Below are 26,923 nucleotides of genomic sequence, written 5' to 3' on the forward strand. Positions count from 1 at the left end.
CCCTCCAGCCATGTGGGCCTCCCTACAACTCCTCATCCACCCCAAGCCTGCCCTTGCCTTAGGGTCTTTGCATTTGTCATACCCTCTACCTGGACCCTTTCCCCTTGATTATCTCCCTCACTTATACATGTTCTAACATCTTTGAACCTCAGAAAACTGTGAGATAGGTGCAATTATAATGCTCACTTTACAGAAGAGAAGAGACCTGGAGAGACTGACTCTTACTTAAGGCCATCCCTGACACCCCACCCAGAAGATATCTACAACTCTCCAGTGCAGGCTCTTACTCTATTTTCCTTCCAAATATTCAATATGTTCATTATATTCCCATCTTGAATGGAAGTGCATGAAGGCATGATGTCTTTTTTTGGTTCACTCTGTACCTCCAGAACTCGAAACATGGTAGGTCCTCAAGGATACACTGAAATAGGAAGTCTCCAAGTTTCTCTCACTCCTGCAACTGAGTTCCTGGACCATGGAGCCAGCATTTTATCCATCTTCATGGCTCCTGAGTGAAATGGTCAATCAATGTTTGTTCTCTAATTTAGAGAAGAAAAAATAGAACCTAAGTATTCTGGCTTGAAACTGTTGAATACCCCAGAAAAGCCATGTTCTTTAATCCTCATTCAATATTGCTGGGTGGGATCTTTTTCCACAGAGATGTGGCCAATTGTGGGTGGTACCTTTTGATTAGGTGGTTTGATTAGGTTTCCATGGAGATGTCTCCACCCATTCAAAGTGGGGGTGCTTACTGGAGCCCTTTAAAAGGGAGCCATTTTGGAAAAAGTTTCAGTGCCAACAGAGCCCACACAGCCAGAGAACTTTGGAGATGAGGCAGGAAAACGCCCCTGGGGAGGCCTTATGAAATGAGAGAAAGCTAGCAGAAGTTGTCATGTGACTTTCCAGCTGACAGAGGTGTTCCAGACAACATCAGCCTTTCCTTAATGAAGGTAACCTCTTGTTAGTGCCTTAATTTGGATATTTTCATGGTCTTAGAATTATAAACTTTAACTTAATAAATTCCCCTTTTAAAAGCTGTTCCATTTCTGGTATATTGTATTCCAGAAACTTTAACAAACTAAAACACTAAGCTAAACCAACACTTAGTGGAGTTCAGAATGCCAAATGTTTTAAAATATGTTTATTTTTTAATTATATACTTCCCATGGAACTCTTCAAAAGAGAAATTACAATTTTTAATGCAATCCTTGGACTCGATAAATATCTTTTATAAGTATACCCAATCAAATATCTAGAAATATATGGACACTAAGTCAACTAACAAAATAACTATGTAAACTAGAAAACTCAGATGGGATCATGCATGATCAGGTAAATCACTTTACTACTGTGCTTTTTAACACAATTCACATTTGTTTCAATAACATACACATCCATTGCAGGAGTTAAGTTAGATAGCTGATGCTAAGAACTTGAAACTATGATCTTTGATATCTTAAAAAAAAATTCAGTTTAATACAAAGAAATTGAAGAAAATCTCAGAACCCTTGATCAGAAGCTTTAAATGTCTGCTCTAGTACTTTGGTATACACAAAGGTTCAAGTAAAGATAAGAAAAAAGAGTGTTTCCTTTTCCCACTGAAGACATGATCCAAGAAGTAGGTGAAATAGACATTCTACAGAAATGAGCTAGCCATTAGGATGTTACAAATAAAGAACTGCTCAGATCAGCAGCTAAACAAGTTTAAAAAGCCTTAGCCAATGTTACAAAAACATATTTAAAGTAATATTCACGAATATAAGCATAATGTTTTTCCTGCCTTTATAAACAATCATCCCTGAAATGCTAAAAGTGAGTTCCAAGTTGTGGTTCTTCTCTGGTGTGAGAAGGGAGAAGCTGCAGGTATACAGAGGGTGATCTACTGATTCACTGTCTCAAAGTATTCTTTGGAAGCAGTTGGACTTGGCTTGATCTGAAAATACAAAAACATTTATTTATGGCAACTTAATAGTCTCAAAAAGATATTAAAAGCTCCCAATTTTAATCTACAAGATTTTCAACTTTTTTTCTTTTTTAAGATTGGTCTGTTTTCTTTAAAAATACATGGACTGGGGTGATGCGATGGTGGCTCAGTGGCAGAGTTCGCACCTGCCATGCTGGAGACCCAGGCTCAATTCCCAGTGCCTGCCCAGGTATTTAAAAAAAAAAAAAAAAAAAAAAACATGGAGTGTATATGTTATACTATACAATAAAAAAGTAAAAAACAAAAGCAAAACAAAACAAAAAACATGGACTGAAGTTACATTTTCCCAAAGCATCCCAACAGCCTGCTTGGTCCCTGGTTTCCAAACCCTCTACCCCCACCCCCTCAACAGCTTCACCCACTTGCACACCATCTACACCCTTGCGCCAAAGGTGGGCTGTGGGAGGGCACTTTAATGGATATTCCAAGCCAGCAGCCACTGAGGCAGTGAGGACCTGGGGCCCTTAAGCCCAATCCTTCTGGAAAAGAAACATACTGTTGGAGAATCTGGTGTCCAGTTTGCCGGGCAGACTTCTCCATGGGCCTCTACAAACTGGAATGCCTTCACCAAGCGGAGGGTCTCTTCCACGCTTCGGCCCACTGGGAGGTCATTGACACTCAAATGCTTGATGACTCCATTGGGGTCAATTATGAAGAGACCTCTGCATCAGAATTTATCCTCATTAGTACTTCAACAGTATCAGAACTAGAAAGTCTAGCTCTCATGTCTACCCTTATATGTCTTTAATTCTCTTTAATAAAGTGTTTATTAAGCTCAATCATATCCTTAAAAGTGGGTTTTCATTGTTTTACTCAAAGCTTATATCTTCCTGATGCTTTAACAAAGGCAGGACTAGACCAGTCCACTATGGGAAATATGGAATATGCTGTGTCATCTTTACAAATTCACATTTGTACCCATACCAGTACTGGAAAGTTACTAGACTAGAGAGATCAAAGTTTTCTTTACTTATTAGTGGCAAGCATTCTTTGGGCTGTTATATCCAATCACGGCAAGAAACAATAGGCAAGGGACAGAGCTGTATTTTATCTATATTCTACACTCATTAAATGAATGAAGAATTGGGTGAATGGAGGCAAGTCCCACAGAAAAATCTTCGCAGAAAGAATTTACTGGCCTTAAAGATTACGCAAAGCAGAAATCTATAGGAAAAATGAAGTCCATCACTTTTCATCGCTTGGAAGCAATGTAATGAGATGACACACCTGACCAATGGTCTGTGGCCATCTTTTGTAATTATACTTGTGCAGGTGTTACTGTGATGTAAGCAGGTATGTTTAAACCAGATGAAAACAGTTCCTCTTAAAAGGGACTTAATGTGGGCATTCCAAGTGTTAATCATGCAAGGTAAAGGCAAGCTGGAGAAAACTCACAAGGTAAAAAGGTGCTTTACTTTCTGCCCGATTCTTCAGTAAATCTGACTTTTCTAATTAAAAAAAGGGTAGGGGCATGGAATAAAAGGTGGTTGGGGTTTGACTAGTCCTGGTACCCCTGTGAGGTGGAGCCGGGTTGGAATCCACCACATAAAAGCAGATGCACATGGTAGTTCAGTGGTAGAATGTTCACCTTCCATGTGGGAGACCAGGTTCAATTCCTGGACCATGTACCCTCACCCCAAAAACAAAAGCAGATGCAGAGCTAAGATGGGGCAGGGCCCAGTGACTCCAGAGAGAAAGTCTTATCTTACAAGCCAGACTTGGCCTCTCTCCTTTGTCAATTCTGATACTGAGACCAGTATGGAGATAGCCAAGAAATTATCAAGACCTCACTGGGAAGGAGATCCCAATGGGGGAAAAATCTAGCACTCTTTCTTTCTCCCTCCTTTGTCAATTTCTTTATTATAAAGGAAGATGGTAAAGTCCTTGGAGGGAAATAGGCCCACGCTTATTAACCCAGTACTCAAATTCTAGGTGCAACCCAGGAGAAAAGCTGGCCAAAGGTCAGTTTCTGGAGTGGGCAGGCAAGCCGGGTTCAAGTCAGGCCCACCAAAACTGTGAGGCAACTTAAGTCAGGGCCCTCTCCTTCCTGGAGGGAATGTCCCCTGACCCCTCCTTCATGCCTACCCTATGTGGCCCATCAAAATACCAGCTCAAAGGCCTAAAGTTCCCATCTCCCCAGGAAGGTGCATCTGAATCAAGGACTGAAAGATTTCACACACAAAGGAATAAATGTTAAAGCACAGAATGAATAAGAGTAGAAATGACAATCTGGGACAGAGGTCATCACAACAGCTACCGGGCACTATGTTAATGCCTTATCTTATCACTCATCACAACCAACCTGTGAGGTGTATCATTTATGGGTTACATAGTTATGGGAAGTTATGGGAACCAACCTCATTCGTTTTAGGAAACATTGAGTTTTAGGACTCAATGACTAAATAACTCGCAACATGTCACATAATTAAGTAGATGAGTTTAAAAAAGAAACCAAACTCAGGTCTATGGGATTCCAGAGCTTGTACAAGACCTTAACCATTCCAGATACTGCCTCCTACACTGCTGGGTGCCTCTTCCCCAAATAGGCTGATGGTTTCCCTGCCAGGAATGTGGGCCCCCAAGGAAGTGGTTCCTGGATGGCTAAAGAGAGGGAGCAGTACAGTCATCAAGACACTGATACACTTCTTCAGAAACAGGCATGGGGTGGTGGAGGGGGCAGACATGTTTCAGCCGCTTCTGAAAGATGCCAACCCTTGCAGGAGGCATTTTACCAGTGCTCACTCAAAGATTAATCTTAAGGATTTTTCACTTTCAAAATGCTTTACCAAGGTCTGTATAAATCCCCTAAGAACTAGGATGATGCTGAACACTGCAATCAATTTTAAGGTCATAAGGAACAGGATCTCACCTTAGTGCAAGACCAGCGCCTTCCAATAGCACACCATAGTCTCGGGAAATTTGTTTAGTTAAATCTGACAAGAGTGCGATATTCATGTGGCCCAAACCGCCGCTCTGTAAAAATGCAAACGTAATTGGTTGTTACACCATGCGGACTCACAACATTCTTGAGCATGTAACATAATTTTTGAGATCACCCACAATGGCAACAGGTAACACTGAGCATGCACAGGTACTGCCCGAAGCTCTTTCTATTAACTCATTTCATCCGCAGTCATCCTGCAGCAGATATTACATCACTGCCATTTTACAGACGAGTAGAATGAGGCACACAAAGGTTATGGAACTTGCTCCGGGTCCTATGTAGAAAGGGGCAGAAGCAACTAACTAGACTGTTCTTTTTTAATTCTTAAAGCATTCCTTAAGATGAAGACTAATTTCTGAAACATAAAAATGGAAGAGGGACACTTAGAATAATTTGATACTAACAGTGGCTGGGGACTGAATCATGTCCCTTACAAAAGACATGTTCGGGTCCTAACCCCTGGTCTTGTTTGTGTAAACCCATTTGTTAAGAGGGCCTTTGAAGACCCTATTTAGATAAGGAGAAACGGAACCAGGATGGACCTTAATCCATGTGACTGTAGTCCTTACAACAAAGGAAATTTGGATGCAGTCAACAGAAATCAGGGGAACACACAAAAGGCAAGTGAGATCACTATGTCAAAGAGGATTGCTGGAAGAGAGCAAGCCCTGCCAGCACCTGATGGTGTCCTTCTATAGCCCCAAACCGTGGAATAAGTCACTATTGCATAAGAAACCCACTGTATGGTATCTGTCACAGCAGCCTTGGCAAACTAAGGCAACAGTTGAGCAGCATGGTTAGAAACAACAGATTACCCGAAGCAAGCTTTTAGGCAAGAACACTGATCTTGCAGAACAGTGAAATCAGAAAACCTAGCCACTATCCTACAGTCCCTGCAGGGCACATAAATCTACAGAGTACAGAGGAGGGGGAGGCAACAGACCACAGCTGTTTTCCCTGCGCCAACCACCCTCCGCCCCCCAAGCATGCCTTCCATCACTGTTTATACCTTAAAAAATACAACTTTAGGGTGGGCCACGGTGGCTCAGCAGGCAAGAATGCTTGCCTGCCACGCCAGAGGACCCAGGTTCAATCCCCGGTACCTGCCCATGTAAAAAAAATATATATATATATAACTTTGGTGGGGAGTAAAAGTATATACAGTGTTTTCCTGACCTCAAGAGAGATATAGGCAGAGTTTTCACAGGATTTCCCAGTAGGGAAGGCACAAACAGCCCGTCACAGACTAGCCAAGCTTTACCAATGTTTAGGTTGGTCTTTTATGGGCTCTTTTCAGCATTTAAGATCCTAAGTACAAGGGCGAATGACGTTATACCTTCCTTGGTGTATTTATCCAGGCAAGATGGCTGAAGTGGGAATCCACCGAAACAGCAACAACTTCACAGTTCACATTATGAAATTCATTGGCTTTGTCACTAAAAGCAACAATTTCTGTAGGACACACAAAGGTGCTAGGAAGAAAAAAAGGGTAGATACTTTAGATACAGAATCTAAAATCAAGGACTTAAAATTTGAACAAGTAATCCAAAGACTTGTTCGATTCACTTAAGGGTGAAAAAGGCAAAATGGTTAGCCATGATCACTGACTCTTTGTCCCAATGTTACTCTAGCCTTACTTTAGTTCAAAATTACTAACTCCTATCAGCTTTTTATTTAAAAAAAAAAAGCAACCAAAAAACAGAATAAAGAAAAAAATGTATATTAAATACATTCAGCTTTATGATAAAAACTCATTCTACTATCCTTACTTTTCTCGTTTTTCCTTAGACTAGTGGAAACTTCACAGACTGGCTTTTATGAACTACTGCCCCAGAGCATGTAAGACACAGCCATACGGAAATCTGCCACTGAAAGGAGTGCTACTCCAAGTGTTATGTTTGTCAGCTGTAAGTGAGCTAGGGATGTAAGCTGTAATCAGCAAGGCCATCAGTGACAAACTGCCAGAAAAGTATCTTTCCCTTGATAGGAAGAATAACTAGAGACAGGCAATTCTAGCTCTGCAGCAGAGACCTTCACTTGCTCTCAGAATGACACTGAAGCACCAGAGAAACTGCACTTACAAATCCAAAGGATAGAAGAAAAGCACCAAATATTTCCCCTTAAAGTCATCAAGACTTAGTTCTTTGAACTCTCCGTTGACAACTGCTGTTCCCTTAAAATAGGGTGCATGCTGGGTGACAGCAGGAACGTAATTTGAGGAACCTGAAAAAAAAATCCACATGAATTCATTTGCTGAATCAAGTACCTGTGTGATTTTATTTAAACAACTCATAATCATTAATCAGTATAAATCAATTAAAAGGTTGGTTCAACTGCACTTCTTAGGTACAGTACTTTTTTTCCCTTCCGTTGTTCTAATGTGTGCACAAATTCAGTTCAAAGTGTTATAAGAATACAGTAGGATCGAATCAGAATGGAATTAAGACACATCTATAGGGTTAAACAGTGTTCCCCTCAAAGATTCACCTCCACCTGGAACCTCAGAATGTGACCTCACTGAAAATAGGGTCTTCGCAGATGTAATTAGTTAACATGAGTTCATACTGGATTAGGGTGCACCCTAAATCCAATACGACTGGTGTCCTTATAAGATGAGTGAAATATGGATACCCAGACCCAAGAGGAACAAGGAGGTGAGATTGGAGTTAGGCGGCAGAAAAGCAAAGGAACACATGGGGTTACTAGAAGCTAAAAGAGGCAATGAAGGAGTCTCTGCTTAGAGGCTGTGGGGGTGTATGGCTCTGCTGACACCTTAATTTCGAACATGTGGCCTCCAGAACAGAGAGAGAATATTTCTGTTGTTTTTAAGTTACTCAGTTCTTGGTATTTTATTACAGCAGCCCTAGGAGACTAATACAGCATGAGAGTGGAGATGGATTCTAGGTAGATGGTTTGGATTTTACTAAATCCAGAAGGGAGAGAGCAAGTAACCTGGAGGAAATGGCATGATAGGAGGAAGTCCAGACGGGGTATGTGTGGGACATAGCTTATGGCACAGTTTGATCAGAACAAAGAGAATACAAATGTGAGGAGGGAAGAGCAGCAGGAGACAGAGCAAATGAGAATGGGTGAAAGTCCTGCTGTTAGGTCCTAAAGTATCAGCATTATGAGTTTGCTCTTAAAAGGAGAGACAATGGGGAGCCACTGGAGGCTTTTATGTAGGAGACAAAAGATGGGACAGCTGCTTTTAAGAAGACAAGTCTGGCAGAGGTGGGTAAGAGGAATAGGGGAGGGCACACTAGACAGACGACGACGATTTCAGTTATCTCAGAGACAGGAATTGAAGGCAGGGATGTGAGAGACAGAGGTGAGAGAAAAGAATGGATGCAAGAAATGTGTCAAAATTGGAGAGGCCTTGTGTGTCCCTGGGATTGGGAATAAAGGATATGAAGGGTCCCCATCCCTGGGCTTCAATGTGAGGCTGCCATGGACAGAAAAAGGAGGAGATGTCAGGGCGGGGGGCTTGGGACACGCTGATGAGGGAAGTTTTAAATCTGTGGTATCAATTACTACTAGAAATCATTTAAACCTCTCATGTAGTGAAACGTCTTAGACTATTTCATCCCTAACAGAGATTTTGCTAAAACTATATTCCCCAAACCATGACATATTAAATACATGGTTTTTCAATGGTGGGTCAAATCTAAAGAAGGCATTTTCAAATACTACTCATTATCCAAGGCTGATTCCAGCAAAGCCTACATCCTAGAGAATGGAGTGTCAACCTCTAGAAACAGCTATGCTTCACTCAGAACAAGATGATCCCATTAGACTGGTCTGGTTCTTGCGGGGCCACCTGAAGCCAGCAAAGGCTTCTGGACGGCTTTAGAGGGACCGCCTTTTCAAGTCCCCTACAGGCTGCCCACCATACCCAATTATCCTACCTGACACATGTCAGGTCCAGAAGGCATCCAAGTTTTCCTCCATGTCTCTCAACATAGAGCATTAGACTCTGGCACCAACAAGGAAATGTGATGGAGATAAGTGCCTCAGTGATTCTCAACTCTGACTGCACATCAGACTCGCCCAGGGGGCTTCAAAAAAATACCAATGTCCTAGGCTCACCTTCAAACACTGATTCGTCTGGGGTGGGACTAGGACACACACAGGTTAAACAGCTCCCCAGGTGAGCCTAAGGCAGAGCTAGGTTCAGGGTCCCTGGTCCAGGGAGGATGGTTCATGTCTCCTTTATCTGGGTCCAAACAAAGCATAACAACACGTACTTGTGCTGAAGGCAAATTTTGCTTGTCCATAAGCAGACCATACTACGTTTGCCAAGCACTGTCTTCCAGAGGCAGCCGGTCTAAGAGCTGCAGTGGCCAAAACGCCCCGAGGAACAGCGCCTGCATGTCGGACAATCTGGAAGAAGAAACACTTTACATTAGGAAATCCTTTGCGATTAGTGGCTGATGGCAAGCTCCACTGAAAGGGCACTGGGCCCATAGTCGCCTCTGCTGTCTCTGTCCCTGTGAAACAACCCCCCAAACCCCAAACTCTGCAACCACGGATTGGGGCTCCATGTTCTTAACATCCCCTTCTGTTTCCTTCTCCTTCAAGACTGCAAGGCAGAGGGGAATTATAGGAACATAAAGACTCAAGATTCAAAAACTCCATGCTCTTAAAAGCAACAAGAAGGGTTAAAAAATGAAAACAGAACAGAGGGACCTGGCCAGGATCTGTCTATTTAAGCCTTTTAACACATTATCAGCTGAGCATGTTCTATCATTTCAAGGTTTTCCTCAGAAAAGGCAATGCCCTGTCAGGCCCACAGATAAGCAAACAAGATGAACAAAGTTCAGCCTCTGGAGAAGTTTGGACAAGGCTCAAGGGAAATGTTTGCACAACTTTTAACATCTAGTATATGACTCAAGGAGAAGGGGCCTGCCTTGAATCCCACTAGAAGAGCAATGGCAAGAGAGGGTGTAAGGGTTTGCGCAGAGGAAAGCAGGGAAACAGCAGTTGAGAAGGACCAGGAGGTGAGGGTAGGGGGGAACATAACGGTCCCTTTTAGTACTTTGCACGTGCATTTAAGTGGATGAAGTTGGCATTATTCTCTCCATCTTACAAGTGAGGAAAGAAGATTGAAGTTCAGAAAAGCTAAGTCATTTGTCCAGGGCCATAGCGCCAATTACAGAACCGGGGCCACAACGCCTGCCCCCAGGATAGGGTCCTCATTTGGGTGGCGGGAGCGCTGGGGATCCGCGAGGAAAGATTCCGGGAAAAGGCCCTGGGGGTGGGGGGGAGGAAAGAAAGGGGCTGTAATGCGCAGGCGCAGGGAGCCCTCCCTCCAGGAGGCCTTCTGGTCCGTTACCCGTCGGTCCCCTAACGAGAAGAACAAATGGCCCTCAGGGCGCAAAAGAGTGGTCCTGCGTGGAAAACACGTTTCTGGAGCTCGCGCAGGGTCTCTGCGCCTGTCCCCAGAGGGCAGCGACTCACCGAAGCCCGTAACAGCCTTCCAACAGTAGCGGCCATTTTCAGTGCACGCTGCAGGCGCGGCGGACGGAGACTCACAGGGGGCAGGGGCAGGGGCGTGGGCGTGGCCTCAAGAGGGGCGGAGCTTAGGCGGGGCGGGGCCGGGCCAGAATTAACACCTCCCTCCCCGGCTTTTGGAGACTGTCCTCCACTATTACCGATCCCGCGGGGTCCCTTTGGCCCCGGTTTTCAGGGTAAAATTCTTGCTATGGCCTCTGAGTACTTGAATGCTTCCTGTTTATCGCTTCATTCTAAAAAGGACTAATTCAGGGGAGGAACTGGATATCTGTTTCCTTATTTGCTGCTGACTGTTTTTTGTGTGGTGAATTACTGTTTCTACCATTAATGTGAAAAGATCCCTTTCCTGGTTAGGCCCCAGGTAGGGCCTTCTGGTTTCCACGTGACATTGAATTAATTATTAATGTAAACCATTTTGGTTTCTCTTCCCAGAGTCGGGAGAATTGCCACAAACTCAAAATGTTTTTTTTGTCAAATAATAACGCTAAATGCTTGGTGGAGAGTATGGTGCTTGGAAGCAATTGCAACCAGACATAGATAAAAATCTCTTGGTGGCCTTACAGTTGGTAAATGTGACAATCTGCGATCGCTATATCAGTATTTTCCAAACACTAGTCCTTCGTTACCAGTTTAGTCATTCTCAAATCTGCATATTGCCTGCATATTATTTACCATTTTCTTTCACTTGATTCACTTTTAAAAACTTAAATGAATTTATTTGAAAGGAAATGTCATATCTCTAACTCAAATGGAAAAACCTTATCACTTGCTATAATTAGAAGGTAATTTAAAATAAACACATTAAAACAAAATGTTATTAAGCTCCAACTAGATACAATTATCTCCTCTACATCTGAGCCTGAAAGTTCTGATTTAAGAGAACTTGTTAGAAACATCTAGCATCCTGTGAGACCATCTCCTCCATGTAAACTGAAAGATTTAAAAAGAACAACTTTCTCACTTTGGGATTTCATGTTGTTTTACATTTCCCAAGCAGTGTAATTCTTAAAATCATCTCCCATACCACTAGGCACCGCCCTGGATCCCAGGACTCTGCTTTGGAAAGGATTGTCTTAGAACTGAACAGCCACATGTTTTGCAAATATTTCCCATCAGCACCTGCCTTGTATTTATTTGGTGTTCATTTTGTGTCAAAAGGAAAAGAGATCATAATAAGGTTGGAGCCTAAAAAGCATACTATAGCAACAATGGAATATTAGCCATAAAAAGAGATGAGTACTGATTTGTGCTATAACCTAGATAAACCTCAAACACATTATGCTAAGTGAAAGAAGCCAGATCCAAAAGGCTGCATAGTGTACATGATTCCATTTGCATGAATTATCTAGGAAAGGTGAATCCATAAAGATAAATCCATAAAGATAGAAAGCAAATTGTTGGTTGCTAAATGCTGGGGGGAATGGGGACTTATTTTCTGATGGTTCAGGATTTTCTTTTGAGGTGATGAAAATGTTTTGGAACTACATAAAAGTGGCGATTGCACAACATCGTGAATGTACTAAATACCCCTGAGTTATACACTTTACAATGGTAATTTTTATGTTATGTGAACTACACCTCAAAAGAGAGAAATAAGAATTCTCCTACATCCCCTGCCAAAAGAAAAAAAAAACAAAAAACTTATACTGTATGTGTTAGTTTGCTAGCTGCCAGAATGCGATATACTAGAACTGGAATGGCTTTTAAAAAGGGGAATTTAAGAAGTTACAAGTTTACAGTTCTAAGGCCATGAAAATGTCCAAACTAAGGCATCCAAGGAAAGTACCTTAATTCAAGAAAGGCCAGTGGGTCAGGAATACCACTGTCAGCTGGGAAATCATGTGACTGGCATCTGCTGGTCCCTTACTCCTGGGCTCCATTGCTTTCAGCCTCTGTGTCTGTGGGGGCTCCTCACTTCTCTGGGGCTGGCTTTCATCTCTTGGCTTCCCTTGGCTCTCTCCAGTTTCTAGCTTGCTTAACATCTCATAGCAAGGTCTGCTGGGCTCCAAGCATCTCCAAACATCTGTGTCTTGTTTCTCCAAATACTGGCATCTGCGTCTGTTCTGCTCTCAAGTTTCTATGGGCTTTATTGCTTCTGTCAGCCCTTAAGTTTCTCTCCAAAATTTATCCTCTTTTAAAGGATTCCAGTAAACTAATCAAGACCCAACTTGAATGGGCAGAGTCACATCTCCATTAATCAAAAGGTCAGCCCCATAATCAGGCTGTGGAGATAATCTAATCAAAAGCTTCCATGCTGCAATTTTCAATTAGGATTAAAAGAAATGGCTGCCTCCACAAGATTGAATCAGGATTAAAACATGGCTTTTCTGGGGTACATAATATTTGCAAACCAGCACACTATTGTCTAGCCCACTGATTTTTCTTTGCATGGGCAGGCACTGGGAATTGAACCAGATCTCTGGCATGGCAGGTAAGAATTCTGCCACTAAGCCACCATCACACTACCCTAGCCCACTGATTTTATACACAATAAACCTGGCACGTTTGGAGATGGAGCGACCTTTCCAAGGTCACCCAGCTGGTTGGAAGCAGGACTAGAGGCCAGAACTTCCTTGCACCTGAGCAGCCAACGTTTGTGGCTGATCTGGATTTCAGCTCTAGTGCCGTTTCACCATTTTGTGAGATGACGGTATCTGCACTCTTACCTTCTCATCATTTCCCCTCATGCTGTAGTTTTTAAATACTTAGTACCATAGCTCAAGTCAGGAAAACATCTACACTGAGGGAAAAAAGCTAAGGGCGAGCTTTCTCTTTCCAAAGCCATGTTTTAATGTTTTCTTTTCAATATATGGTTTAATTTTCATCTTAAAATTGTACAACCTTAGATGTATCTTCTTGCTTTTTCCCTCAGTGTAGATCAAGCTAAGATGCTTCATAACGTTTGTCTCTATAAATCTCAATCATTCAACAGTCATCCTTCACATAAGCATGTTCAAAAAGCATAGCTAGAATGCCAATCAGATCAGGTATGTTGATTGTTTTTTTTAAATCTTCCCTATCTTAATGATTTTTCATCTTTTTGTTTTATTGTACTGAAAGATGAGAGTTAAAATCTCCAAAAATAAAAGCATAGCTGTTTGCATCCCACTGAGCAGAGAGACCCAACACAGCATCCCAAGTACTAGATCTTCTGGCCATTGGAGATGAAGTCTTACTGCTTATCTCTTCTTGACCAGACAGGAACTGTTTGGTCTGTGGTTCAACACTCTACCTCTAGGCACAGGGTTTCACTGGCTCAGGCACCATTAGAACTGACAACTTTCCACGTTCCTGGGGTTCTCCTTGTCAGTTATCTCTTCCACTTACCTGAAAGGGAATGAGGTATCCTAGAAGCTCAGGCCAAAGTCCAGAGGGAATTTCCTAAGCGCACCTTCCAATGGCCTTAGAGTTCCAAAGCAGGTGGTATCCAGCTATTCCCTGATTGCAGTCAATTATACTCAAGAACAAGTGGAGTCCTCAGTCAGCTCATTCAAAGACAATTAAATGTGTTGGGTTGAATTGGGTCCCCCAAGAAGATATGTTCTAACCCTAACCCCTGTCGCACCTGTGAATGTGATTTTACTTGGAAATAGGGTCTTTGCAGATGTAATCAAGTTAAGATGAGGTCATACTCAATTAGGGCGAGCCCTATTCCAACGTATCTGGTACCCTTATGAGAAGAGGAGAAGAGACACAGACAAGAGAAACACCATGTGAGACAAGACAGATTGGTATGATGTGTCTATAAGCCAAGGAATGCCAAGAATTGCTACCACCCCAGAAGCTGGAAGAGGCAAGGAAGAATTCTCTCCTAGAACCCTACCAACACCTCGATTTCTGATTTCTGGCCTCCAGAACCAGAAGGGAATACATTTCTGTGTTTTGGGCCACTCTAAAACAGTGTGTGGTCATTTGTTATGGCAGCCCCAGGAAACTAGTGCACATAATAACCACAACTGGTATTTGATGTCACCCAAATCAGCGTTGGTCTTAGTAGAAATGAGCATCTCACCTAGGAGACTCCTTCAACTACTCCTCACCTCAATTCATCTGGGTTGGGAGACCCTCCCGAGAGCCCCCAAAGTATCATGTATATGCTTTTCTCATTCTCATCACATTTGCCATATTGTGTTGAAATTTTCTATTCCTTCATCTGAGTCTTAACCATACTGTGAACTTCTTGAGAATAGCACTCCTGTCTTGCTCATCTCTGTGGTCCCAGTGACTAGACTAGTGCCTGGCTTATGGCAACTGCTCAGAAAAAGTTTGTCAAATGAATGAATAAGCTACGTCTGACATGGTGGCCAAAACATTCTTTCCACACTCATTCTGGACAAAAACATCTTTTTATTCAGCTTTCTCAAGCTGTCACAACAAGGACAAAAATTGTTCCCCTAAAGGAAAAAAAAAAGCTGAATTGACCTTGTTCTCATTACCAAAATTGTAGAAAATAACTGAAAAGCTTCCTTTTGAGTTTGGGAGAAGAAAATGTGGACCTCATTGTGGGAAAGGCAAATGAAAAGATATATGCTGCTTTTTATGATGATTAGGAAAATACTGCCCTGGAACCACAAGTGAACATTCTGGTAGCTGAGGCTGCAATTAGAGATGGCAGATATTACTCTGGCTTTTGCTGAGTTCCTCTTCTATGGCAAAAACATTCTTTTTTTTTTTTTCTTTTCCCATTGAAGAGGAATCCCGGATTCAGCTCTCTCCTGGCTTCAGGGAAGAAGCCTCAGTGCTGAGCCAAGTCTCCTAGCAGAGGCCTCTCTTTCTAATCTTTCCCCCAGCGGCCCTATGCATGCATTTATCCTCATCCAAGTTCATCTCTTTAAAGGCAGGCAGAGAAGGGTCCTCAACGCCAACCCCTATGAGTGATTTAACCAGTGAGTTCACACACCTATGGATTATCTCAACTTTCAGAATCTAAACATCTCCCTGTGAGAGCACTCCCCTCATGGACGTATTGAGAAGCCCAGTGAGAGAGAGCACCGGCCACACGTAGACTCCCAATTAAATTTACTTTTATATAGTTCAGCTCCCTTATTTGCTTGGCTTTCTTACTCCTGAGCCTCTTCCCTCCTCTTTTTGCCAGACCCTGGGGTCTGTGGTCCAGCCCTGTGGTCCAGCCCACGCCCATCCTCTGAGCATCTCCCTGCAAATCTCCACTTGCTGTGTCTTAAATATCTCAAACTTAAGCACAAAATCCAATTCTTGCTCTGTTCTTTGCTACCCCCACATCCCTACCTTCCCCATGTTGGTAAATGGCCTCAGGGGTTACTCAATGTTTCAAACAAGAGACTTGGAGTCTTCTTTGTTGCCTCCCCTTCCCTCTCCCCAGCTTGCCAACCAGCACTTCTCTCCGGAATAGGGCCCCTGCTCCACCTCAGTGGCCGCCACCCAGCTCTTGGCTCCGCTGGAGTTCTTTCACAGCTTCTCAGGGGTTCTTGGGGGTGGGGAAATCTTAGGTCACTTCTGCCATGTGAGGCATGTTTAAAAATGGAAACAAAGAGTAGGGCACATTCTGTGTCTCTAGGTAATCCCTCAGATGCCTCTTTAGGCTCCAGAGTCTTCCAACTGCCAGTGTCTGCATCTCCATGCTGAGACCTTTCTACAGAATCCTGGAAAGCTTCTCTACCCCTGCCCAGGCAGGTCAGAGGGCCAGAGAATTTACACCCTCTCCTTGGCAATGGTTGAGGGGAGGGAGTTGGAAATAGCCCAGTTCCTCTGTGGGGGTGGGGGGTAGGGGGTGGGGAGGGACTAGAGGATGGACATCTTGAGTTCAGTATTTCCCCAGAGTTAACCCCAGAGATTAAGCTCCAGTCACCCAAGAAAGTAATTTAATAACACACCTTCTACTAACTGCCTTCCCTGTATTAATTGCCCCTCCCTTACCTGGATCTGCCAAACAACTTGCACTGGAACTAGTCTCAAGGTCTATTTCTGGAACAAAGCACTGCCAAAGCTGCCATGTAAAATGCTATCCCCAGACTAATTGTAGGATTTTGATAGAAATAATTACTCTGAACACACTCCAGCCAGGGGAATCTGGCCATGGGGGTCAGGCTCAAAGCTGTAGGACCAATGCCATCTTCTTGCAGGCTCTCTCTGTAACTATAAATATAACTATTTGGAGACATTGCAGTGGTCCAAGAGGGAGGCCCTCCCTTTGCTTCCTCTTCTCCCCTTCCTTTGCTGGGCCCTGCAGCTTCCTACCTGGTCTCCGTGCTTCCTCTCTTGCCTCCTTCTCAATTGATTCTCCACTCAGCGGCAGCAGTGATTCTTAAAACACCAACCAGACCATTTCACCTTCTAGTTAAAACTCTTCAATGGCTTCCCAGTTCATTAGAGTAAAACCCAAATCCCTACAAGGCCCCGTATAACCTGTACCCGGCAACTCTGCACCCCTGCCTATTCTCAAGTTAATGTTTTGGGGTGCTCCCCCATCCCCAATTCCCAGCCCCAGCCATAATGGTCTATTTTCACTACTTCAATGCCCAGCCCTCAGCTTGGCACGTCATGTGCTTTAACTGGAATGCTCCGGACCTCACTCAGTACTGGCTAACTAACTGCTCCTCCTTCGTCAGTCCACAGAAAAGAATTCCCTAATCACTGGGGCTGTTATTCTGTCTTGGTCCTTGTTTTGTTTCCTTTGACAGGAAACTTAGAAGTACAAGTACAATTAGTTTGCCTGGTGACTGAGTATTTGTTGGCCTCTGCCCTAAAATAAAAGCCCTAACTGGGCAAGGCCCTTGTGGTCTTGCTCCGCTGGGAATTTGCCAGCCCCGAGCACAGTATCTGCAGGTGGTGGGCATTGAGCAAACGTGGATGAATGTGGTTGAAGACCCAGCTAGAACCTCAAACCCCATGGAGGCCTATTCTGACCTTCCAGCTGAAAACGACCTCTCCCTTCCCTAAATATGGCAGTTATCATCAACACGAATCATTCCACGCGAGGAATCCTGTGAGTTTGAACGCCAACCCTTCTACTGTGGCCTTAAACTATTATTAAGATCATGTTTCATTTCTTAATCATTTCTGATGCCTATCCTAGTTTGCAGATTGAAGAACTATCTAATTCACTTTTTTTTTTTTTAAAGAGCAGGCTGAAAAGAGAATAGTAACAACAACAACAAAAAACCAATCTCATATCTTATATATCCAGCTGAATAGAATTCTATCAAATAGATAATTCATAATTTACTTAATCCGCCACTGGGGATTGTGATGGTTTGGTTTTAGTGTCAACTTGGCCAAGTGATGATGCCCAGTTGTCTGGTCAGACAAGCACTAGCCTGACAGTGGCTGCAAAGATATTTTTTGGCTGGTGGAGAAACCGGAAGTCAGGTGTATTAAATCATCAGTCAGTTGATTGCAGCTGTGGCTGATTACATCTGTGCTCAACTAAGGCGGTTCTCCCACTAGGTGATAATCCAATCAGTTGAGGGCTTTTTAAAAAGAGAGACTCTTTCACTGCTTCTTTGGCCAGAGAGCCTCTCCTGTTGAATTTGTCCAGACCCTTCATCGGAGCTGCCAGCTTGCAGCCTGCCCTATGGATTTGGACTCTTCCATTCCTATGTTGCGTGAGACATCTTTCTAAATCTCATATTTACAGATCTCTCCGGTTGGTTCTGTTTCTCTAGAGAACCCTGACTAACAGGGACATTTATGTTGTTTCAATGTTTTCTTCACATTATTACCAGTGATGCAATCTTTGCATGCATTCTTAATCTGTTCTTTAGAGTATATTTCTAGAGGCGGAATTGCTTTCACTAAAGGTTAAATGTGTTGATTTTTTAATGCAGTTTTAATGAGGTATCTTCACACACCATTCAAATGATCCAAAGTGTACAATCACTGGCTCACAGTGTCATCACACAGTTGTGCCTACAAACCCATGTTCAATTTTAGAACATTTTCCTTACTAAAGAAAACAAATAAAAACAAAAAAGGAAATCCAAATCCTCCCATGCTTTTTATCCCCCCTCTATTATTGACCCATAGTATTGGTGTAGTCTATTTGTTACTATTGATGAAAGAATATTAAAATATTACTGGTATTATAGTCCATAATTTGCAATTAGGTACATTTTCCCCCATATACTCCTCTATTACTAACTCCTTGTAATAATGTCATTCCTTTGTTGTAGTTCATAAAAGAACTTTGAAATGTTTATACAATTAATCATGGACATTCTCCACCACAAGATTTACTATGTTATTCATTCCCATGTTTAAACCTCCAACTTTCCTTCTGGTAATATACAAGACCCTAAACTTCCACTTTCCAACACACTCACACACCACTCAGCACTGTTAATTATAGTTACAGTAATGTGCTACCACTACCTCTGTCCATTTCCAAACTTTTAAGCTCAACCCGTTTAAACATTCTGCACATATTAAGCAACCACTCCCCATTCTTTAGCCTCTTTCTATATCCTGCTAACCTATATTCTATATTTTATGTCTATGGGTTTGGGTTGGAGTGCCCTTGATCTGGTTTCTTTTTCCCCATCCCAGCCTCCTCTTCCCTGCGTCTATCAAAAAGAGAATTGTCTCCAGAGACCCGCTGTCTCCTGATGATGGCAGTATTATGCAGCAGAGTTTAACCTCTCACCATTCCCAACTTCTCCATTCCAGAGTAGGAAGGTGGTTTGATTTTTTAAATAACAAAAATCCCTTCAAAGTGTTTCCCCAAACTAAAGAGACTTCTTCTCACTCAGATGACTTTTTCCTCCACCCCTACAGCAACAGAAAAAACAAAACAAAACATCTGCTTAAATAGTTTGTGCCTTCTCTTAGTCACCAATATTTCAGAAAGTCACAAATCCCATACCATACACACTAAAACTTAAAGTTTTCAAAGCATGTTTTGGACCTCATCTCCCTGCTCTGTAAAGACTACCTGGATTAGGGGCCCTAAATTTTGTATGAGAAGCTGCTTTTCATTTCCCCAGGGGTTTGAGAGCTGGAGTGTGGGTGGGGGACAGAGGATTAGGGATTGAGCGAGGTGGGGCAGAAGATTGTGCAGAAGATAAAGACCCTGCTCAATTTTTGCCTTGTAGTTGGTGCCTCCCAAATGGGAAAAATGGTATACTGAGAAAGGAAGGAGGCCAGGAGGGGTGCTGGAGGGGAGGGCATGGAGCAGTGCCCCTAGGTCAGTGTGAGGGTGGGTAGCAGACCTCTTGCTTTGGAACGCTCTGATGGAGAGCACTCACCTGCAGCTCAAAGCCTCTTCCCTTTCTGAGAAGCCACCCCAATTGTGATGACTAATTTTACACGTTACCTTGGCTATGTTATGGTGTGTTCCAACCCAACTCTTGGAGGGCTTGGGTTGGGGCAGCCTGAAGACCAAAGGACATGCCAGGAACAGAGTTAGACATGAATTTTATTGGGACTTAGGAACAGGAGAGGATTCCTCCCAATGGGAGGGCAGGAAACAGAAGGTAGCATTCTACAAAGGGCGCGAGGGAAGTGCAAGGGCTTATAAGGGTTTCGGACAAGGACATTTCATAGTGTGTGATAAGGGTTTAGGACAAGAAGAGAGTTTCAGCAGGGTCTCCTGACACAGGGGTTTGGAGTTTTATCAACAGTGACCAAGGGAGGGGAATTTCAATGCCTTGTTTACAATACCATCTGTACATTCTTTCCCCCTTGAGGTCTGATGACCGTCCATGTCTGTCCTTGTCATGTAGGTGGCTACGTGCAGTGACCTGCTCTCAGTGTGGTGGGGAATCCTAGTCCCTGGATCCCCACACGGTGGTCAGTTATTTGGTTAAACACTAGCTTATCGCTGTGGGGATATTTTGTAGATGAGATTAGCACCTACAATAGTACCTCCAGGAGATTACCCTAGATAATGTGGGTGGACCTTATCCAATCAGTTGGAAATCTTACATCCAAGGAACAGAGGCTTCCCTGAAGAAATTCAACCTCAAGACTAGACCCTTCATGGCTTCCTTGAATTTCCACCTAAGGAATTCAGATTCAAGACTTCAAATTCACTCTTACTGGAATTCATAGCCTCCTGTCTGCCCTAGGAAATTCAGACCTGCTAGCCCCCAGAACTGCACGAGTCAATTCCTTGTAATAAATCTCTTGATGTATACACTGTGATGGTTTGGAGGGATGTGTGTCCCCTAGAAAAGCCATTTTTAAATCTAAATCCCATTTCATAAAGGCAGAATTATCCCTATTCAATACTGTATGTTTGAAACTGTGATCAGATCGTCTCCCTGGAGATGGGATTTAATCGAGAGTGGCTGTTAAGCTGGATTGGGTGACAACATGTCTCCACCCATTTGGGTGGGTCTTGATGAGTTTCTGGAGTCCTATAAAGGAGGAAACATTTTGGAGAAAGAGATTCAGAGAGAGCAAAGAATGCTGCAGCACCAGGAAGCAGACAGTCCATGAGCCAGTGACCTTTGGAGATGAAGCAGGAAAATGCCTCCCGGGGAGCTTCATGAAACCAGAAGCCAGGAGAGAAAGCTAGCAGATGATGCCGTGTTTGCCATGTGCCCTTCCAGCTGAGAGACAAGCCCTGACTGTGTTTGCCATGTGCCTTCTCAGTTGAGAGAGAAACCCTGAACTTCATCGGCTTTCTTGAACCAAGGTGTCTTTCCTTGGATGGATGCCTTCAATTGGACATTTCTATAGACTTGTTTTAATTGGGACATTTTCTCGGCCTTAGAACTATAAACAAGCAACTCATTAAATTCCCCCTTTTAAAAGCCATTCCGTTTCTGGTATATTGCATTCCAGCAGCTAGCAAACTAGAACATACACACATAGATATGTCCTGTTGGTTCTATTTCTCTGAAAAAACCCTGACTACAAGATATTCTGTTCACCTCTTGTCTCCCCACTGTGGTTGATCTTTCAGCTCTGTATGCTAAGGCTTGGCACCTCAGTTTGCTGATTATTTATTCTTTTCTGCTGCTCCCTCTACCCATATGTCTGTTAGCCAGGATGCTAGGCATCCCGCCATTTTCTCTTTCCTGCAAGATTGGTACCACTTAATAAAAATGCTTCAACTTTCCCATCACTCGATGGGAGAAGTGGGAATGACGTTGCATTTGGAGTCAGGAAACTGGTCTTGGATCCCAGCTCTGCCGTTTTCTGGCCATGGATCTTTTTTCCCTTGGTTAATTTCTTTATCTCTTAAACTGGAATAATAATACCTACCTACTCATAGGAGGACTAAAACACTTTGCAAACTGTAATTGATTGTTCATGACATTGGTGTTATCCATCACTTAGTCTAATCCCAGTGTTCCTCAATTAGTTCTTGAATTTTTTTTTATTATTAAAGAAAAAAGAATGTTAAAAAATCAGGAAGATGGAACTATTCAATATCTTTATTGGTGCTTGCTTACACAAGTATATTTGTCTAAACTTGCAGAATGAAGCACCAAAAAAGATGAATTTTACCAATTGTAAATTTAAAATTAAATAAAAAATATTTTTTAAATGCCCATTGAGTTTAAAAAAATGATTTTCTTATTGTTATGGCAAAAGATTGGAAATAACAAAGTCTTCACCGGGAGGTGATAAGTTAAATGATTTAGAATTTATGGGTCCAGCCACCCCATGGAATGTATGCCCACCACTCTTAGAAAGAACGAGGCAGTGCCATGTGTTCCAGTTTGGAACAATCTCCAAGATATAGTGTGAAAAGAAAAGAGCAAGAACAGTGCTGTCATTTGTATAGAGAAAGAAGATATGTTTATATATGCTTAGAAAAATCTCTGGGACAATGCACAAGAAAGTGAGATGGCTGCCTCAGGCCAGCAAACTGGGCCACTGAAGAAGAAGGGTTTGGAGGAGATGTATCTTTCACCAAGCACCCTTTTATGCCTCCTGAAATTTGCATCAAGTGCTTTTATTACTCATTCAACAAAAACCAGGGTCTCTCTAGACTAACCCTCCCCAAAACACAAAGAGGCCAGACTAAACCTGGAGAGACGGGAACTCATTGGGATCCCGGACAGATCCTGCTGCTCACAAACCTCACGCAGCTTGAGATGTAAGGAATGGACAAGTTCCATGAGGTGAGTAACCACTGCATGAGCAGATTCCCTTTGTTGCAAGTGGGAACTGTTTACGAAGGGGCCTTGCCCACTCATGGGCCCATTTTAGACAGCAAAATGTGGAGCCTGAGACTAACTTTTGCCACTTGGGGGCTGGATACAGCTCTCTGGAGTTTGGGCCAGATGGCATCGTCTCTCTCCTGAGGGGGCTATGACAGCCTCATGGACCTCCTGCTCCAGTGGCACCGGCCTGTTTGTGCACCAGCTCATTTCTATGGCAGATTCACCTGTACCTTTGCTCCTGGAAACTACTCCAGGATGGGGTTAAGCTGCTCCCAATCCTATTTTATGTAATTGTGGAAAAAGTAGTCTGTGCAAAGCATTACATTTTGAAACTTCAAATATTCATTAGATTTCATTTAGCTTATAACCGGCTAGCTGAGAATTCAGCCAGGGCCTCTGTTCTCCTTTTGTTGGGACCATTAAATATTAAATATTCACATCCCTACAATGACCCTAGGACAGTAAATGCTTCATTCTGAAGTTTCAAAGACAATTAGGCGCAGAGTCTCTAGAGTAAGAGAAAGTGTGTTATGTTATTGCAGCAATGAGGCTAAGACCCTGCAAGCCCACCTCACTCATGCATGAGTCATCTGGTTACAGGGGTTCTTGAGGTTGCATTTAGTCCAACTGCCTCCTCCTTCTTTTATTATGAAGCAGTTCTACCTTTGTTATTAAGATGGCACCCACATTTCAGTCATAAGCTAACATGCTCAAATGAATGGAACCTGCTTTGGTCATCTGATGGTCTGATGCTGGTCATTAAAAGACCATCAAGTGATGGCTGTTCTCCACTCCCCCGCTCTAAAAATGCAGAATTTTAAAACTCTTAATGTGCAATATCTTTGCCTATTTGAACATTATTCCTCCATCTAGCATTTTTTAATGCTTAGAAACAAAACAAAAATGCCCAGCTGTCCATGTGCCATTTGGGGGGGTAAATATCTTGTGTTTCATTCAGTTTGAACATTGAGTAGAAATTGGTCTGATTAGTTTCCTTTCAAACTGTGTGATCATTTTAAGTTCTGGGTTGAATGTAGGAGCTAGATGAGTATGAGGATGGAGGTACAATCAGAGAGGTGGAAATTCCCGGGAGTGGGAGACTGTCCATGGCTTTCTGTAAGATATTGATCCCTGCCCCCAGCAAGCCAATCTGCCTTACTTTTCCCTTTTAGTCTCTGATCTGGCAGTGATGTGGGTACATAGATAATTAAGTAGCATGGTCTAACCAGCACCCCAGTTTCCTAGGAGGGGCTGAGTCAAGCCATACTTTGTCTGAGCCAGTAAATACTGCTAAATGCTCACTAAGTGTAAGGCACCTCTCTAGGTTCCAGAGAAAGGATACAAGCCACACTTCAGCATTCAAGTAAGGAAGGTAGACCTTTAGGCAAATAACTAGTCTTGCCATCCCCTTACCAGTTGACCTTGGGCAATGGAACTAAATCTCCGAGGCCCAGTTTCCTCTCTATACAGTAAAGGTAACAATAGCTAAACAGTAACTGCCTTATAGGATTAGGTGAGAAGTAAGGGTTCTGGGTTTGGTAATGGGACTGGCACTGGAGAAAGGGGTTGTCTGTGGACTAAAAAAAGCCCTTTCACTAAACTCTTTTTACCATTCAGGGCCCAAACAACTCTACAATGGGAACCCTCCAAACTGAATTTAGCACCCAGGAGAAAAGAACTTTTCTTCACACTGAAGATCAAGTTAAGTGGTGGTAGTGTCAGGAGGATACAGGCCATGTATGGCTGGACACCTTCAGCAGACATTTGCATATCAGCAGGAATTGCTTTTCTGAACTTGCAGTTAAAGATACAACAGATAACCCCACGAAATCTTGTTGCCAAGCTGGGGGTTAGATGTTTACAACTAATCATTATCTGGCAGCAACAGGGGGGACCTTTCCAACAGATTAAGAGTAGATAATCTTGAAACCAAAGGCTGCAAATGCACTACGTGATCCTTACAGGTCCGTTTTATTCAGATTGTGTGGTACTTCTATGGGTAGATTTCTCACAATTCACTAGTATTATTGGCCAGGATGAGTACATAATTTTTAAGGCAAGTTGACTTAAAAAAAATAGAAGAATGATAGGTGGTCTATAATATGGCAAAAAAATTTTAACAGCAAATTTGATAACCACCATAGTCCATTGATGAAGGGATTTTTCATGCCTCCAACCCTCTATCTCCCACCATCCCCACTTCAGCTCATGTCTCCTCTTTTGAAATCTTCCTTGGTGCTGAAATGAGTTCTCCCTCTGTCTTCCCAAAACCCTTCGTATATGTCTTCAGTGCCCCCCATTACATTGCCTTGAGGGCATTTGCCTCCAGTCTGCTTTGCTTATTGGTCCATGAACTTTCTCCGGGAAATCATCTTCATTCTCCCTGCAGTGTTTGGCACATAATGGTCAATGCTGAAGGAGATAAACAGAGAATGAAGCACTATCTCTAGCTGCTTCTTGATGATTAGGAAGCTGGGGGACAAGGAAAGGAATGAAAATCCCAGCTTTGGCATTGTTCGGAAAATGAGTTTGATTATTCAGGCAAAAGGAATCCATATTTTCAGACGAAGATAGGTTTATAGCTTACAAGAAGAGTACTCCTCTATTTACAAGAACTCTGACCCAGCAGTTTTATCCAGGGCAGTACAGGTGTGGTCTGTTGCTTTTGTATCTTTGGTTCAGCTGACCTGGGTGGAACTGGAGGTCAGCCATGCTTACCTCCCACATAGTCCCATCCCTCTCACCCTCACCCACTCCTCCATTTGGATTTCCATTCTTGCTCTCAGCTGGCTGTCTATGGTACCTTACTTAGCTATTGATATTTAATAGGCTACTTGGTATTCTTCCTTGAATTAAGTCCATTTTAGAAGAGGACTGCAAATTGTTAATGCAGTTAGTTGAAAGGAATGAAGCTATAATGTTAGAATTATGGATTGGAATGGAAAACATCCTTAAGTCTTAATCATTTAGTCAACTGCCTGCTTTGCTTTCTTACAATGCAATTTAAATTCACTCTGGCAATTAACCAGAACAATTAAGATCTGAAGGTCAGCCTAAGCAAGCTGGAGATTGGGTGTAGTCTTTGAGTCAGACTGCCTGTCCTAAATCCTGGATCTTTTACTTACTGATTGTGAGACCTCAGGCAAGTTATATAAAATCTCTCTTAACCTGGTGACGTCATCCATTTAATGGGGCTGTTCCCTACCTTAACTGGATGTTGAATTAAATGAAACAATCCATGCAAAGCACTTAGTACAGGGCCTGCCCCACTTTTGGTATTTAGTAAATATTAGCCATTATTATTTCATTCTTTGCAATGGAATGTCCTAATTTCCCTACAGAGATGCAGATACTTCAAGTGCAATAGTTACTTTTGTAGGCAGGCTTTATTACCTTGTAGTGGGTAGTAGAGAGAAGACTGGATAGGCTGTCAGTCAATTGTTGAGGAACCATGTGGTACTTGCTTATTCTCTCTGGGTCTCAGTTTCACGTCTGTGACATGAGGACAGGCAAGGATTTTCCAGAGTTGTAAACAAACTCAAAGGTCCTGAGAGACCAGACAGTGTGGCCTGGTGACTTGGACTCGGTATAAGACAATAAAGATGGTGGGGATTGTAGAGCCTCTCTCCTTAAAAGGTGGTCCACTGACCAGCAGGGTTGGTATAACCTTGGAGTTAGAATCTCAGGATACATCCCAGACCTACTCAAACAGAGTGTACCTCTTAACAAGATCCCAGGTGATTTGAATGTATATGAAAGCTTGAGTAGGCTGCAAGGGAGCACAGTCCATCTGAAGGCATTCAAATTTTAGTTTTGTTTTTTTTTTAATGTTAGCCAAACAAAAAAAATAAAGTTCGTTGGGCTGCATCAGGCCTTAGCCAGAGGCCCCTGTAGTGTGTTAGCTCTAAGATGCTGCCAGCTCTAGGATCCTTTCTCTCTCTGACACAGGACCTTTAATTCCAAGTTAAGGTCTCTGGGTTTACGGACATATAGTGAAGAGTAAGCCTGGGTTGTACAGAACGATAATTTCTGGACTAGATGGTGCCTCAAGAAGTAATATGCTCAGCTTCTTGCCTTCTGACATGTAAATTGTTACTATCCCCACTTTGCAGAGAAGATAAGTGAGGCCCAGGGAAACCCACTGACCCAAATCCATACACTAGGAAGTGGTGGTATGGGTTTACTTACCAGCTCTGCTGTTTCTCAGTGGCGGGAAATTGAACCTTTTTTTTTTTTAATGCAATTTTATTCAGATATATTCACACACTGTACAGCTCATCCGCAGTATACAATCACTGGCTCACCATATCACATGTTGTGCCTCCTCATGATCAAATTTAGGACATTCTCATTACTCCAGAAAAGAAATAAAAATTAAAAAGAAAACCT

At 42.8% G+C, this 26,923-nt stretch overlaps 1 protein-coding gene across 1 annotated transcript; it reads right to left on the minus strand.

The window, feature by feature from the left end:
• Positions 1 to 1,142: 1,142 nt before the first annotated feature.
• PRDX3 (peroxiredoxin 3) lies at positions 1,143 to 10,473 on the minus strand. Its single transcript, XM_077126185.1, has 7 exons — positions 10,386 to 10,473; positions 9,173 to 9,308; positions 7,010 to 7,151; positions 6,265 to 6,400; positions 4,854 to 4,957; positions 2,481 to 2,646; positions 1,143 to 1,933 (listed from the first exon to the last, which is right to left on the minus strand). Exons 1-7 carry the CDS (start codon positions 10,419 to 10,421, stop codon positions 1,880 to 1,882), a joined length of 774 nt encoding a protein of 257 aa, XP_076982300.1. The 5' UTR covers positions 10,422 to 10,473; the 3' UTR covers positions 1,143 to 1,879.
• Positions 10,474 to 26,923: the final 16,450 nt, after the last annotated feature.

Source organism: Tamandua tetradactyla, chromosome 13 (genome assembly GCF_023851605.1).
Source record: "Tamandua tetradactyla isolate mTamTet1 chromosome 13, mTamTet1.pri, whole genome shotgun sequence".
NCBI lineage: Eukaryota > Metazoa > Chordata > Mammalia > Pilosa > Myrmecophagidae > Tamandua > Tamandua tetradactyla.